The sequence below is a fragment of the Protopterus annectens genome, chromosome 4.part0, assembly GCF_019279795.1.
Source record: "Protopterus annectens isolate FY-2018-M chromosome 4.part0, PAN1.0, whole genome shotgun sequence".
Classification (NCBI taxonomy): domain Eukaryota; kingdom Metazoa; phylum Chordata; order Ceratodontiformes; family Protopteridae; genus Protopterus; species Protopterus annectens.
This window is the reverse complement of record NC_056733.1, coordinates 1,629,698,401-1,629,712,147: the sequence shown is the minus strand read 5'-3', so window position 1 is coordinate 1,629,712,147 and position 13,747 is coordinate 1,629,698,401. Positions and strand designations below refer to the sequence as shown.

The following is a 13,747-nucleotide window of genomic DNA, read 5'->3' as shown; positions in this document are numbered from 1 at the left end:
TTGAAGTAGGTTGTCAAACTTGTTTCTCCGGGGTAAGGAAAGCCATCTGGGAAGTTGTGTTCAAGCTTGCTCCCAGGAATACAATCTGTTGGCAGGGTACTAGGTGAGATTTCTTTTCGTTTATGGTGTACCCTAGGGAGGTTAGAAGTTTCTTTACAAATGCCAGATGTTGTAATAGCAAGTCCTGGCTTTCTGCCTGAATCAGACAAACGTCCAAGTATGGGTATATCTAAATATTTATCTGACTGCAAAATGCAATGGTTGGAGCTAGACACTTTGTGAATACCCTGGGCGCAGTATTTAAGCCAAAAGGAAGTGCAGGGAACTGATGGTGCATGGAGCCTGCCCTGAAGCGTAGGCATTTCCTGCAAGATTCCCTTATTGGAATGTGCAGGTAAGCTTCTTTAAGTCTAAAGTTGCCAGCCAGTCATCTTTGCCTAGCACAGGAAGAAGCTGTTGAAGTGTTAGCATTTTGAATTTTGGAATCATCAGAAAGGTGTTTAGAATAGAGAGGACCAGGATAGGACTCCAGGAGCTGTCTTTTCTGGGTACCAGGAAAAGTCTTGAAAAAAACCTTGTCCCCTTTGTTCTGCTGGGGCAGGTTAAATAGCCTTGATACTTAGAAGAGAGAAAACCTGCTGTTGGGCCTCCGCCCACTGATTTGGGGGTAGGTCTGCCCAACCGTTTGGGGTTGGTAGTGCGTGGAAGTGGAATCTGTATCCTTGAGAAACAGATGTTCAAAACCCATTTGTCCTGGGTAATGAGCTCCCGGTTTATTTGCATGCAGGGCGAGCTTTCCTCCTAAGGGAGCAGGCAGTTGAGCAAAGCTTGGAAGGGTTAAGGTTAAAGTCACTGCCATTTTTCTGTAGGAGGGTGTTTTACTACTCCTGCTTTGGAAGTGGGAGCCCCCCACTGCTTAGGCCTGTGCATAGCCAGAGACTGTAACCTAGGTGGTCTGCTGTTTCTGGGTTTGGACTCAGAAGGCCTGGAAGAGACTGGAAAGGACCAGTTCTTTGAAGGCCAATGTCTACTAAATCTGGGAGGCTGTACTTGTAGGAAATCTTTAACAGTTTGCATAGATTTAGCTTTTTCCTCCATCCTTTTGAGGACGACTTCTGCTTTGTTGCCATAAAGGCTGTCTTGGTTTAAGGGAGCATCCAGTAATTTAACTTTACATGATTTGCTCCTTAAGCTAAGCATGCCTTCTAAGTACAGACCCAGTGGCAGCAACCCTGCAAGATGCTTCTAAAGCATCAAAACCACATTGCAAAGTATGTTTACCAACTTGTTCTGCAGACTGCATTAAATTCTGTAATTCTTTGTGTTCAGCACAGTCAGGAATCCTCATTTTCTTTAGTCCCATAATATGCTGCTGATACTTTAACATATGAAACTGGCAATTTAAAGTCCTAATGGTCAAAGTAGCAGAAGTGTATACCTTCTTACCCCACCTGTCGAAGGCTCTAGAATCTCTATCAGAAGGGGAAGGATTTTTGGCAGCAGTAGCCTTAATGCCTTTTGGTCCTGGATCTGCAGTAGGATTCTTGAAGAGGAACTTGTGAGAGTCAGATACGCTAATACCAGTCAGGTTTTCTGGGAGCCGGAGGTAACGTGTTAGGGGAAAGGCTAAATTCCAAGAAAGCATCATCTACAATGTCCAGCACAGGAGGGTTAGCTAAAGGCGTGTGTTGAGGAAGGAGTAAGAATTCCCCAAGTCTCTTTTTGGAGTCAGAGTAATCCTGGCTTTCCCAATGGAAATGCTCCCCGAGAGTGTGCAAGGTTTCACCGAAAGAAAAATCTTCTAGAGGGGAAGCAGAAGAAATGGAATCCCCTGCATCAGAATCCTCATAGGTAGATAACGGCAAATCCTGGTAATTAGAAGGAACAGAAATATCATATTCCTGATCAGAAGAATCAGAAGGAAAATCAGTTCTAGGCCTCTTAGAGGAAGAAGGCTGGCTTCCCCTAATTAAAGTCCAAAAAATCAACAGAAATGTGGTAAAGTAAAACACGTAGCTGAATATCACAAATATAGAAAAATAACACACGGAATAACAATGCCAAAGTTTTTTAATAAAGCTTTCGGAAATAATCCTTCATCAGTATTACTGATGGATTATTTCCAAAAGCTTTATTAAAAAACTTTGGCGTTGTTATTCCATATGTTATTTTTCTATATTCCCCTAATTAAAGTAATAAGGTCTTCGGCCATTCTTAGCATTTGTTTTTTAGGCATATGGGCCTGAGCCTGCAGTTTGGACGTCTGTTTTCTAGGTGTGGGTTGAGTTTTAGGCCTGGATGAAGAAGATGGTGTTGGTTTAAAATGCAAGTCTGTAGGCCTGAATACACCCTCAGAAGCCAGCGCCTGCACAGTGGTTCCGGACCCATCCAAGGTAGAGACATCTGCAGGTTCCCATAGTCGAAGAAGCATCTCGCAGCATACCGGACTTCGGATGGGCCTCTGTAGAGGCCTGTGAATCTGAGGTAGCAGGTATCAGGGGCTGTGAAAGCGCCTCACTGACTACCAGCGGACTGGCGACTAGCTTAACGGAAGCATCGTCAGCAGTTTTGGACCCATGCGTTTGGTCTCTCTATCCTTACGTTTTTTCGGAATATCGGTAGTCGGATGGCTTACCAAAGCCATTTTTGGATAGTTATACAGAGTACCAAAATAATTTGCTGCAAATATAGCCTGACGACAAACAGTTCGGGGGTTGAACAAGGCACAAAACCGAAAGCAAGGGACGTCGTGGTCTGGGCCTAAGCAAGGAATGCAGTATGAATGAAACTCTTTGAGCTATTTGCTTTCCACAGATAAGACAATTGTTAACTTTTACTGACATCGGTTTAAGAGCAACAAGGATCTCCAACGGGGTACTTAGCTTTTTTGAAGACTTTGGTTCTGAAACTCGAAAACAGAAATTTTAGGAGTCGGCCGACTGGCACTTGCGAACTGCTTCTGCTTTGGGCACCATGCTGCAAGAAAGACTGATGTAATGGCGTCGGCTGCATGTTTTATATCCCTGACGACCTGACGTCATGGAAGAACAGACAGCATCCAACGCAGGAATCCAAGACTCTGGTATTCAGGCCGGCTGAGGGCTGCCTGCAGACAGATAACCCAAATGTGATGACTGCAACAATGAAACACAAAAAACATCCAGGACTGCAACAGTGAATGCAGTCATCACATTTGGGTGGATTCCCAAAGCTGAGAAAATGGGTGGAGGTAGTTAAGGAGACTTGGGGCTGGCTAGGATTCCCTGTATGAATGCAGAGGCAAACCCAGCCTTGGATTTGGAGAAGAGAGGCACGTGGTAATGCTTGGTAATTGTGTGAACAGATGTCCAGGTGTCAGCCACCAGGATTGTCCCTGGTGGGGAGTCCTCTGAGGAAAGCTGCAGAGGTGGAGTGTGTCCTGACCCCCTTGGGGAGAGGGCTTTCCATGCTGTTTGCAGCAGAAATGGATACAGTGTGCTATCCATTTGGAAATGGTTTGCTTGGAGATGGCTTTGCCTTCTGCCCCTGTAACAAAGCTAACCAGCAATTGATCAGACTTTTCTGAAGGATTTAGTCCTGTCCAGATAGAATCTGAGCTGAGCACGTCTAGAGAGTGAAGAATCCTTTCACCCTTGTTCTGGGGATTAGGAACGAAAGTGGGCAAATGAATGGATTGGTTGAGAGCTACACTGGACACCACCTTGGGCATAAAGGATGGGTTAGTTCTGAGGGATATCCTGTCTGCATGGAAGATGATGAAGGGTTCCCATGGCCATGAGTGCATGCAGCTCAGACACTCTTCTGGCTGAAGTTATGGCCAGAAGAAATGCTGTCTTGCAGGGGAGAATTTTTAGCTCTGCAAAAGAAGCTGGTTCGAAATGGGGCAGGGTAAGCTTTTCCAAGACAACGTTAAGGTCCCAAGCTGGTGTTGGTGCCCTTCTGGGGGGCCTCAAATTGCTAGCCCCTCTGAGGAACTGTTTGATCGAAGGGTATGAGAAAAGGGGCTGCTCAGTGGGAAAATGAGCAGAAATAGCAGGCATATGAATTTTTACAGAGGAAAAAGACCACTGTGTAGTAGGTCAGCTAAGTAATCCAGGATGACAGGGATGGAGGGCTGCGCCGTATTGGCTCCCTTAGCCTGGATCCAGGTGCAGAACCTTTTTCCATTTATCTGCATAAGACTTTCTGGTGCTAGGATGTCTGGCCTCATGGATAACATCCAGAACCAGTTTACTGAGGATGGCACACTGGTTCGGGGTTAGGGAATAAGCCAAGCTGTCAAATGGAGTGTCTACAATTGGGGCTGCATGAATTTCCCCAAGCCTTTGGGTCAGAAGGTTTGGAATCGGAGGAAGATGCCATGGAGGAAGCGGGGACAGGCAGTGCAGCAAGGGGTACCAGTGTTGTCGGGGCCAGACTGGAGCTATAAGAATGGTCCTTGGTTTTTCCTCCCTTATTTTGAGCAGTACCCTGGGGATGAGAGGTAGGGGAGGAAAGGCATAGACCAATAGACTGAGCCAGAGGAATGACAGGGCATCCACTTTCCAAGGATGCAGTGATGCTACCTGGTGCAGAATTTGCTGAGCTGATGGTTGGTGTGGGAGACAAAGGTCGGCCTTCGGGGTGCCCCATTTCTGAGTTATTAGGGTGAAGGTATTTCTGTTGAGTTGCCACTCGTGTGGGTCCAGAAGCTTAATTGGTCTGCCAGAGAGTTGAGAGAGCCTGGAGGGAATTGTGCTAACAGGTGTAGTTGCATGGAAGAGGCTGTAAGCCAAAGGGTCATGGCCAGCCTACATAGAGGGAAGGAGTCCCTCCCTGCTTGCTGATGTACCACATCACAGTCATGTTCTGTTTTGATCAGGAGAAACCCCTGGAGAGAGAGAAGGGGTTTGAAAGCCATCAAGATGTGCTGCACAGTCATCTTTTTGAGTGATGCGCAGAGGGATTTGCTGTGGGCTCCATTGGCCCTGTATGCACCTGCTGTCCAAGAGTGCACCCCAAGTGTAGTCTGATGAGTCAGTGGAGAGGGTCTGGGTGACGGTGGGTGGGAGAAGAGCAGTCCCTTCTTGTGGGAGCATGCTGTTGCCCACCAAAGAAATTCTTTTCTGAGGCAAGGAGTTCTAGGTAGAAGAGTTTCCAGGTCTTGACAGTGTGACACTAAAGGCTCATTAGGTACCATTGAAGTTTCCTCATATGCAGTCTGGTATATAGAATAAGTAGTATGCAAGATGCCATGAAACCCAGAGCTTGCAGGATCTTCCTTGCACATAGCTGGGGCCTGGTGGCTAGTTGAGAGAAGTAGGCTGTCAGGAAAATTTGTTTCACTGGTATAAGGCATGCCATCTGGGATGCTGTGTCCAGACTTCCTCCCACGAAGATTATCCTTTGGGTGGGCACCTGTTCTGATTTCTTTTCATTGATGGTGTACCCCAGGGAGGTTAGTAGGGTCTTCACAAAGGCCAGGTACTTGAGCAGCTTTTCCTGGCTGTCTGCCTGAATAAGGCAGTCATCTAAGTATGGGTAATTTTGAATATTTCTTTGTCTTCAAAAGGCAATGGCCAGAGCCAGAAGTTCTGTGAAAACTCTGGGAGCAGTAGATAAGCCAAAGGAGAGCGCAGAGAACGAAAGTGTTGACATCCTGCCCTGAAGCGGAGATATTTCCTGCACGATTCCCTGACAGGAATGTGGAGGTAGGCTTCTTAGATCTAGGGTGGCTAGTCAAGTGTCCTTGGAGAGCATGGGTAGCAGCTGCTGGAGGGTGAGCATTCTGAATTTTGGGATCACCAGGAAAGTGTTTAGAATGGATAGATCGAGGATGGGTCACCAGGTTCCCTCTTTTCTGGGCACCAGAAAGTCTGGAGTAGAAGCCTTGGCTTATCTGTTCTGCAGGAACGTTCTCTACTGCCCTCAGAGCAGGGAACGGATTTGCTTTTGAGCCTCTGCCCACTGATTTGGTGGGAGATCTGGGAACCCTTTTAGGGTTGGGAAGGGTGTGAAAGGAAAATTTGTATCCCTGAGACGCAATGTTCAGAACCCATTGGTCCTTGCTATTGGTGGCCCAGGTGCTTGAGTGAAAGGAGAATTTTCCTCCTAGGGGTAAGTGAAGGTGGGTGGAGGAGGCAAGTTATTCTGAGTTCTTACCATAATGGAGTGATTTAGAACTCCTGGTTTTGAAGTCGAGGTAGTCCACCACTGCTTAGATCTCTGCTTTCCCTGGGCTACTGTACGGGTGGTCTGTTTCCATGGGGCCTAGGCCGGGCCAGTTTACTCGGAGCAGGAAAGGACCAGTGCTTGGAGGGACACGATGCCTGCTGAACCTAGGGGGCTGGACCTGTAAGAAATCCTTAACTGTTTGCATAGATTTTGTTTTTTCTTCCATCTTTTTTAAGACCTCTTCTGCCTTAGTGCCAAATAAGTTATCTTTGTGCAAGGGGGCATCCAACAATTTACATTTGACATGGTCTGGCAGAGGTTGTTCCATAAGCCGTGCATGTCTTCTAATGACAAATCCAGTGACTGCTGCCCTGCAAGAAGCTTCTAGTGCATCAATACCACAGTCAAAGAGTGTTTAGTTACTTGACTTGCAGAATGCATTAAGTCTTGTAAATATTTAGATTCTGCCCAAGCAAGAAAGGAAGAAATTTTTTGTTTAAGTTCCAAGGTATGTTGCTGAAATTTCAGCATATGGAACTGACAATTTAGTGCCCTGATAGCAAGAGTAGCTGAGGTGTATACTTTACCACATTTGTCCAATGCTCGGGAAATCCCTGCCTGAGGGACTGGGATTCTTAGCAGAGGTTGCTTTAATCCCTTTTGGCCCTTGAGAAATGACCTCAGGGTCAGCTGTTGGACTTTTTTAAAAAGATATTTGTGTGAGTCAAGGACTGCATAGTACCGGTCTGGTTTTCTGGGAGCAGGAGGTAGGGCATCAGAAGTCGAGCTGGATTCAAGGAAAACATCATACACAACATCTAGGACTGGGGGGTGGGGTGACCAAGGGTCTGTGTTGCGGAAGAGCTAGGAATTCCCCCGAGTCTCTTTTTAGACTGAGGGTATTCCTGACTCTCCCACTGGAAATGCTCCCTTAAAGTTTGCAGGGTTTCCCCAAAGGAAAAATCCTCTGGGGGAGAGGCTGAAGGAACTGAGTCCTCTGTATCAGAATCTTCATAAGTGGAGAGGTTGCATGTCTTCATAGTCAGATGCATCAGATTCATCTGACTTTTGTTCAGACAAAACTACAGGGGACAAATTTCTTCCTTTTTGAGGGGATAAGCTTGGCTTCCCCTGATCAGCATGATAAGGTCTTCTGTCATTTTAAGCATTTGAGACTGAACCAAGGTAGCAGGCACCTGAGAGTGAGTTGTCCGTTTCTTGGGTGTGGTTCGAACCCTGGGCCTAAGAAACTCTGTTGTTTTTGAAAGAACGGTAGTCGTGAAAGAAGATGGTAGTGTGTGTCAAGATTCAGTAGTGAGAAGGACTTCATCGGAAGCTGGTGCCTGTGCCTGCTCAGTGGCTTCGGACCCATCCAAGGTAAAGACTACCACAGGATCCTTAGTCGAAGAGTTTTGCGACATACTGGACTCTAAATGGGTCTCGTAGCGGCCTGCGAATCAACTGAATTGGGCATCAGGGGCTGCAAAAGTGCCTCACTGAGTACCGGAGGACTGACTACTAGCTTAACGGAAGCATCGTTAGTAGGTTTGGACCTGTGGGGTCTGTCTCTGTCTAATTATGTTTTTTCAGATTATCTGCTGTCAGATGGCGTACCAAAGCCATATCGGAATTTGAGGACTAAAAACTAAAATATCTGGCTACAATAAGGGCCAGGTGATGGATAGTTATGGCGCTGAACAAAGCACAGAAGCGATAACGGGGGAAGTCGTGCTCTGGGCCTGAACAAGTGACGCAGTAAGAGTGGAAGTCTCGGTGTGGTACTTGCTTTCCACAGACGAGACAACTATTAACTTTTTCTGACATCGATTAGTGCAAGTAAAAAGGATCCCCAACGGGGTACTTAGCTTTAGAAGACTTCAACTTCAATTCGGAGATGAAAACTCAGGTAGCGGTCGACCAGCACTCATGCTAACTGCTTCTGCTTCGGATTCCACGGCAAGAAAGACTGTTGTAATGGCATCAGCTGCCTTACTTTATACTACTGATGACCTGACGTCAGTCCTCAAACGACAGCAACTGATGCAGAAATACTAAGTCTCTGGTATTGAAGGCTAGCCTGGCAGGGTTAACCCAAATGTGAGGAGTGCAACGTGAAACACGAAGAACATCTGTCCTTATCAAGCCAACATAATGGTGCTGTGTCCTCAGTGCCACTCAACTCACCTACAGTAAAAGTTTGTTCCAAGGTTATATGTTAAGTGAGGAGTATACAATGCATGCATATATGGTGAGGGTCTTGGAGACATGGCCTTCCAGAGGTGTACAACCCCACACCAGTCTCGACTGGTCTTCTTGCAACCTCAAGACTTCAAACCATCTGCTTGAAGGCTAGAACCACATCTCTGACTTTTGTTACAATAAGCCTACTGCATCAGAACCAAAAATTCATTCAGCTCAAGTAGATGGACAGAGCCACCCCACCCACAACCAAAAATGCAACTCTGAGGTAATTGTGAAGTGCTACTTGGTCTACTCTCTGCAATGCAAAGGATGAAAGTGATGTCCAGTTTTTTCTCTGGGGCTACCACAGTACAGAGAATCTTCCCACAAGGGAAGACTGCTTAAGAAAATTTTGTCGAGGGCACGTCTTGCTTATCAAAGCAACAGATTGACGATGTACCTGCTGTTCCTAAACACCTTCTCGTTTCTCTGGACTAGTTGGGCAAGCCTCCTTTTCCTGTTTCCAGACATATCTGCATGTTGTACCACAGGTCTAGAGAAGCTTGGCACTAAGGTACATTATGTGCTAGCAGAAGGATTCTCAGCAGCCTACTAAAGTTTTAGTTACTAAATGAATTAATGCCTACTGGTCTTAGTCCTGCTATTATGCAGGATGAATAGCCTGTTACCAGATGTTAGCTTGGTTAACACAGGGGTCAGCTGCTGTAAAAGCACACCCCCTCTTAACACACTATGCAATAACACAAGAGTAACTGAAGGAGAAAAAAAAACAGAATACATTTTCAAGAAGCATATGTTACCACCATACCTCTTAACTGTCCAGATTTTGGCCTGTTCCTCATAAAATTTGCCGTTTTCTAGCAAATCACTGGGGTAATCTGAAGACTGATGTCACCAAATATGGACATACATTTCAGTTTCAGACTTCAAATCCTTCAGGAAATGTATGTTAACACAAACCCTACTTTAGCAACTTTCTAAGTTTATAAGAGCAATATTTAAAATCTGTCCCCATTTTTGGGTCCTTGTCCCCCCCATTTTGTTAGGCTTTGTCCAGATTTCTTGCACCAAGATGTTGAAATGTATGGTTACCACACACTTCAGTTCTGTACTAATCTCTAAATAAGCAGCAAGATGAAGTATAAACTGGAAACATCTCAAAATATATGCTGTTTCCAGTATGCCCCCCCAAACGACAACTCAGTGGTGCAGCAGTAGCATGGTCGCCTCACAGCAAGAGGTTCTCCAGTTCGATTCTCAGCTGGGGTACCTTCTGTGTGGAGTCTGCATGTCCTCCCTGCGTATGTTTGGGTTTTCTCAGGGTACTCGGGTTTCCTCCCACATTACAAACAAAGATGTACATTTGGGGCGCTTCTCCCCAGGCCTCCGCTGAAAACTCTTTGTTCCAAGTCGGACTTTCTCAGTAAAAAGGGTTAAATAAATAAAAACAATGGCAAACTTATGATGGAAAATTTTCACTTTGTTCACTGCATCTTTATCAGTATTTGCAAATATTCAAATACAAGAAAAAGCCACAATTCCTCACACTGAACTTGTAATGGGTAAAACTGCAATGGGAGAAACAGGTGTTACTATAAATACCATGCTGTGCTCCCAATGTGAAACAGCACTAAAAAGAAGTTTCCTTTACCTGGTCTTGGTCCTCGTGGTGGAGGAACTCCTGTTCTTTGCTCCCTTACCCTCTGATCTCTCTGTGGTCTCTGTGGCTGCGTCTGAGATTCAGGTTTAGATTCTGGCCGAGGCTGCTAATGAGAAATGTGTCAGTTACATGCAGAATCTGAAAAATCATTGTTAATTACAATATTCAAGTTACCAGTTTCTCTTATAGTATATTTTGTGAGAATGCAAAAATTTTACTTCTGTACATGTGCAGCATTGCTCAAATACCAGTAACACTGACAGTGAATTAAACCACAAATTTTATATCCTATTTAATCATACAAAAGTATGATTTGTGTGCTGCAAGGTGCTAGTAGCTGCTCACTTATGGCAATTTATGTACAATTTGCAATTTTCCCAGTGCTAAGAATCCATAGGCTGTCCATCCTCACAGCCTGAGCTATAACAGACCTGCTGAATGTTTTGAAAATGTATTAATACAGCTCAAGCCCTTTCAGTGTCTACTATTAAAACAATCACACAACTGCAATGAACATTCACAAATAGCTTCATAAATCACTAAAATGATAAACTATGATTACAAACATGAGAAAACTAAAATCGATATGCATAGAATACATAAAACTGATGAAAAGAAGTACAGTTGCGTACACTTACCATAAATGTAGATGTTCGAGTGTATTCACTGCTGCAGTCATCACACTTGGGTTATCTGCCTGCAGGTAGCCCTCAATCAGCCCGAATAACAGAGTTTTAGTGGTTCTGCGTCGGATGCTGTTGCTTCTTCCACGTCAGGTCGTCAGGGGAATAAAACAGGCAGCCAACGCCATTACAACAGTTTTTCTTAACCCAAATGTCAGGAGCCCCCAAATAGGGAGCTGGTATATGGTGGGGAACCCACCAGTAAAAAGTAAATACCAATATCATTAGCAATGGCCATAGAGAGGACAGGTAGAAAGATAGAGAAAGCCAGAGGGCTGGAGGGAGGGAAACCAGGACTAACATCTACATTTATGGTAAGTGTACACAACTGTACTACGTTCTTCGTGTTTCACTGTTGCAGTCATCACACCTGGGTTGATTCCCAAAGCTGAGGAAGGGTGAAGGCAGTCAAGAAGCGTTAGGGCTGGCTAGTAGGCCCTGCAAGACTGCTGCAGCAAATCCAGCCGTGGATTTAGAAAAGATAGGCAAGTGGTACTGCTTGGTGAAGGTTTGTACAGAACTCCAGTTTGCAGATTCCAGAATGTCCCTGGTAGAGACTACCCTGAGAAATGCTGTAGAGGTAGAAGTAGCCCTAGTGAAATGTGGTCTGATCTCCTGTGGGGTAGGTTTTCCACGGTGCTTGTAGCAGAAACTGATGCAGTGTGCTATCCATTTGGAAATGGTTTGTTTTGAAATGGCCTTACCCTCTGCCCCTGTAGCAAAGCTGACAAGCAGCTGGCCAGATTTTCTGAAAGGCTTAGTCCTGTCAAGGTAGAACCTGAGCTCTCTGTGTACATCCAAGGATTGCAGTTTTTTCTGCTTTATTCTGAGGATTAGGGAAGAAGATTGACAAATGGATGGATTGGTTTAGAGCCACACTGGACACCACCTTAGGAATAAAGGACGGGTTAGTCATTAGGGAAAACCTGTCAGCATGGAAAATAATGACGGGTCCACAGTCATCAGTGCCTGTAACTCCAGACACTCTTCTTGCTGAAGTTATGGCTAAAACCAAAGCTGTTTTCTAAGAGAGGAATTTTAACTCTGCTGATGCAGTAGGTTCAAAAAGAGGGAAGTGTGAGCTTTTCCAGTACAAAGTTAAGGTCCCAGGCAGGGGTGGGTGCTCTCCTAGGGGGTCTTAAGTTGTTAGCCCCTCTCAGGAACTGTTTGATGAGAGGGTGAGAAAATAGAGGTGGCTCAGTATTATAATGAGCTGAGCTGGCAGAGGCATGAATCTTAATGGAGAAGGATAGGCCTCTGTGGAGTAGCTCTGCTAGGTAATCCAGGATTAGATGCAAGGAGGGCACCGCTGTGTCCTTCCCTTGAGACCAATTCCAAAAACAATATCTTTTCTACTTTTCAGCATAGGATTTCTTAGTATTAGGCCTTCTGGCTTCAAGACTGATGTCCAGCACCTGTTTCCTGAGGTTTGCTGGCGGGGAATTAAAGGGATAAGCCAAGCTGCAAGATTTAGGGTTTGCAATTGTGGATGCCAAATCTGTCCCTCCTGCGGAGACAGCAGGGTGGGAAGTCTGGTGAAGGTGTCAGGGTGGCACTGTTGCTGCGTAAGAGTGGGTACCAGTGCTGGCGTGGCCAGTCTGGGGCAATACGGATTGCCCTTGGCCTGTCCTGTTTTATCTCGAGTAGTACCCTTAAGAGAGGGGGCAGATGGGGAAGGCATAAATTGAGAGGTTTTCCCATTGAAAGGATAGGGCATCCACCTTCCAAGCCCTGCTGTGAGGGTTCCTGGTGCAATATTTGCTCAACTGGTGGTTCTCTGGGGAGGCAAATAGGTCCACCACCGGTGTCTCTCACCTCTGGATCAGAAGGTTGAAGGTGTTGGGCTCCAATTTCCACTCCTGTGGGTCTAGGAGATTTCTGCTTAAGTCATCTGCTAGTGAATTTTGTTTGCCTGGCAAGAATTGAGCTTGTAGAAGCACTTGGTTGCTCAAGGCTATGTTCCACAGGGCCATGGCTAACCTGCAGAGTGGGTAAGAATGGGTTCCTCCCGATTGCTTATGTACCACATAACTGTGGTGTTGTCTGTTTGTATAAGCAGTTGCCCTGGAAAGATTAAGTATTTGAAGGCTGTCAGGGCATTCTGTACAGCTAGCATCTCTTTTTGATTGATGTGCAGGAGAATCTGGGCTGGGCTCCAGTGGTCCTGAATGCATTTGCCTGCCATGTGAGCACCCATGCATAGTCTGATGCGTCTGTTTTCAGGATTTGGGCGGCAAGGGCTGAGTGGAAAGCAGTTGCTTGTTGTGGTTGCATGCTTCTGCCCACCAAAGGAACTCTGCCCTTAGACAAGGTATGATAGGAATGACCGTTTACAGGTCCTGAGAATGTTGGCACCAAAGACTTTTTAAGTACCACTGAAGTTTCCTCATATGCAGTCTTGCATATGGAATTAGCAGAATACATGAGGCCATGAACTCTAGGGCTTGCAGTATTTTCCTTGCAGAGAGCTGGGTTCTGGTGGCCATTTGAAGTAGTTTGTCAGACATACCTGTTGTTCTGATGTGAGAAATGCCATCTGGGAAGTCGTGTCCAAGCCTGCTCCCTGGAATACAATCTTTTGACTGGGTACCAGTTGTAATTTCTTTCGTTGATGGTGTACACCCAAAGGAAGTGAGAAGGCTTTTTACAAATGCCAGGCACTGAAGTAGCAATTCCTGACTGTGCCTAAATCAGGCAGTCGTCCAAGTATGGGAAAAAGATATTTTTCTGCCTGCAGTATGCAATGGCTGGAGCCAGGCACTTTGTGAATACTCTGGGCGCAGTAGATAAGCCAAAGGGAAGTGCAGAGAACTGATTGCGTTTGAAACGCAGGTATTTCCTGCAGGACTCCCTTATGGGGATGTGCAGATAAGCTTCTTTCAAGTCTAGTGATTAACCACGCATCTTTGCCTAGCATAGGGAGAAGCTGTTGCAGGGCAAGCATCTTGAATTTTGGGATCACCAGAAAGGTGTTGAGAATTGAAGGATCCAGGATTGGGTGCCAAGAGCCCTCTTTTCTGGGCACCAGAAAAAGACTGGAGTAGAAACC

At 45.7% G+C, this 13,747-nt stretch overlaps 1 protein-coding gene across 1 annotated transcript in view; it reads right to left on the bottom strand.

Moving 5' to 3' along the window:
* Nucleotides 1–13,747, bottom strand: part of G3BP1 (G3BP stress granule assembly factor 1) — a gene marked incomplete in the record, with an annotated part of 1,274,318 nt that overhangs the window by 520,875 nt on the left and 739,696 nt on the right. The window contains 1 exon segment of the mRNA XM_044069418.1: nt 10,007–10,121. Coding sequence (XP_043925353.1) covers nt 10,007–10,121 — 115 coding nt within the window.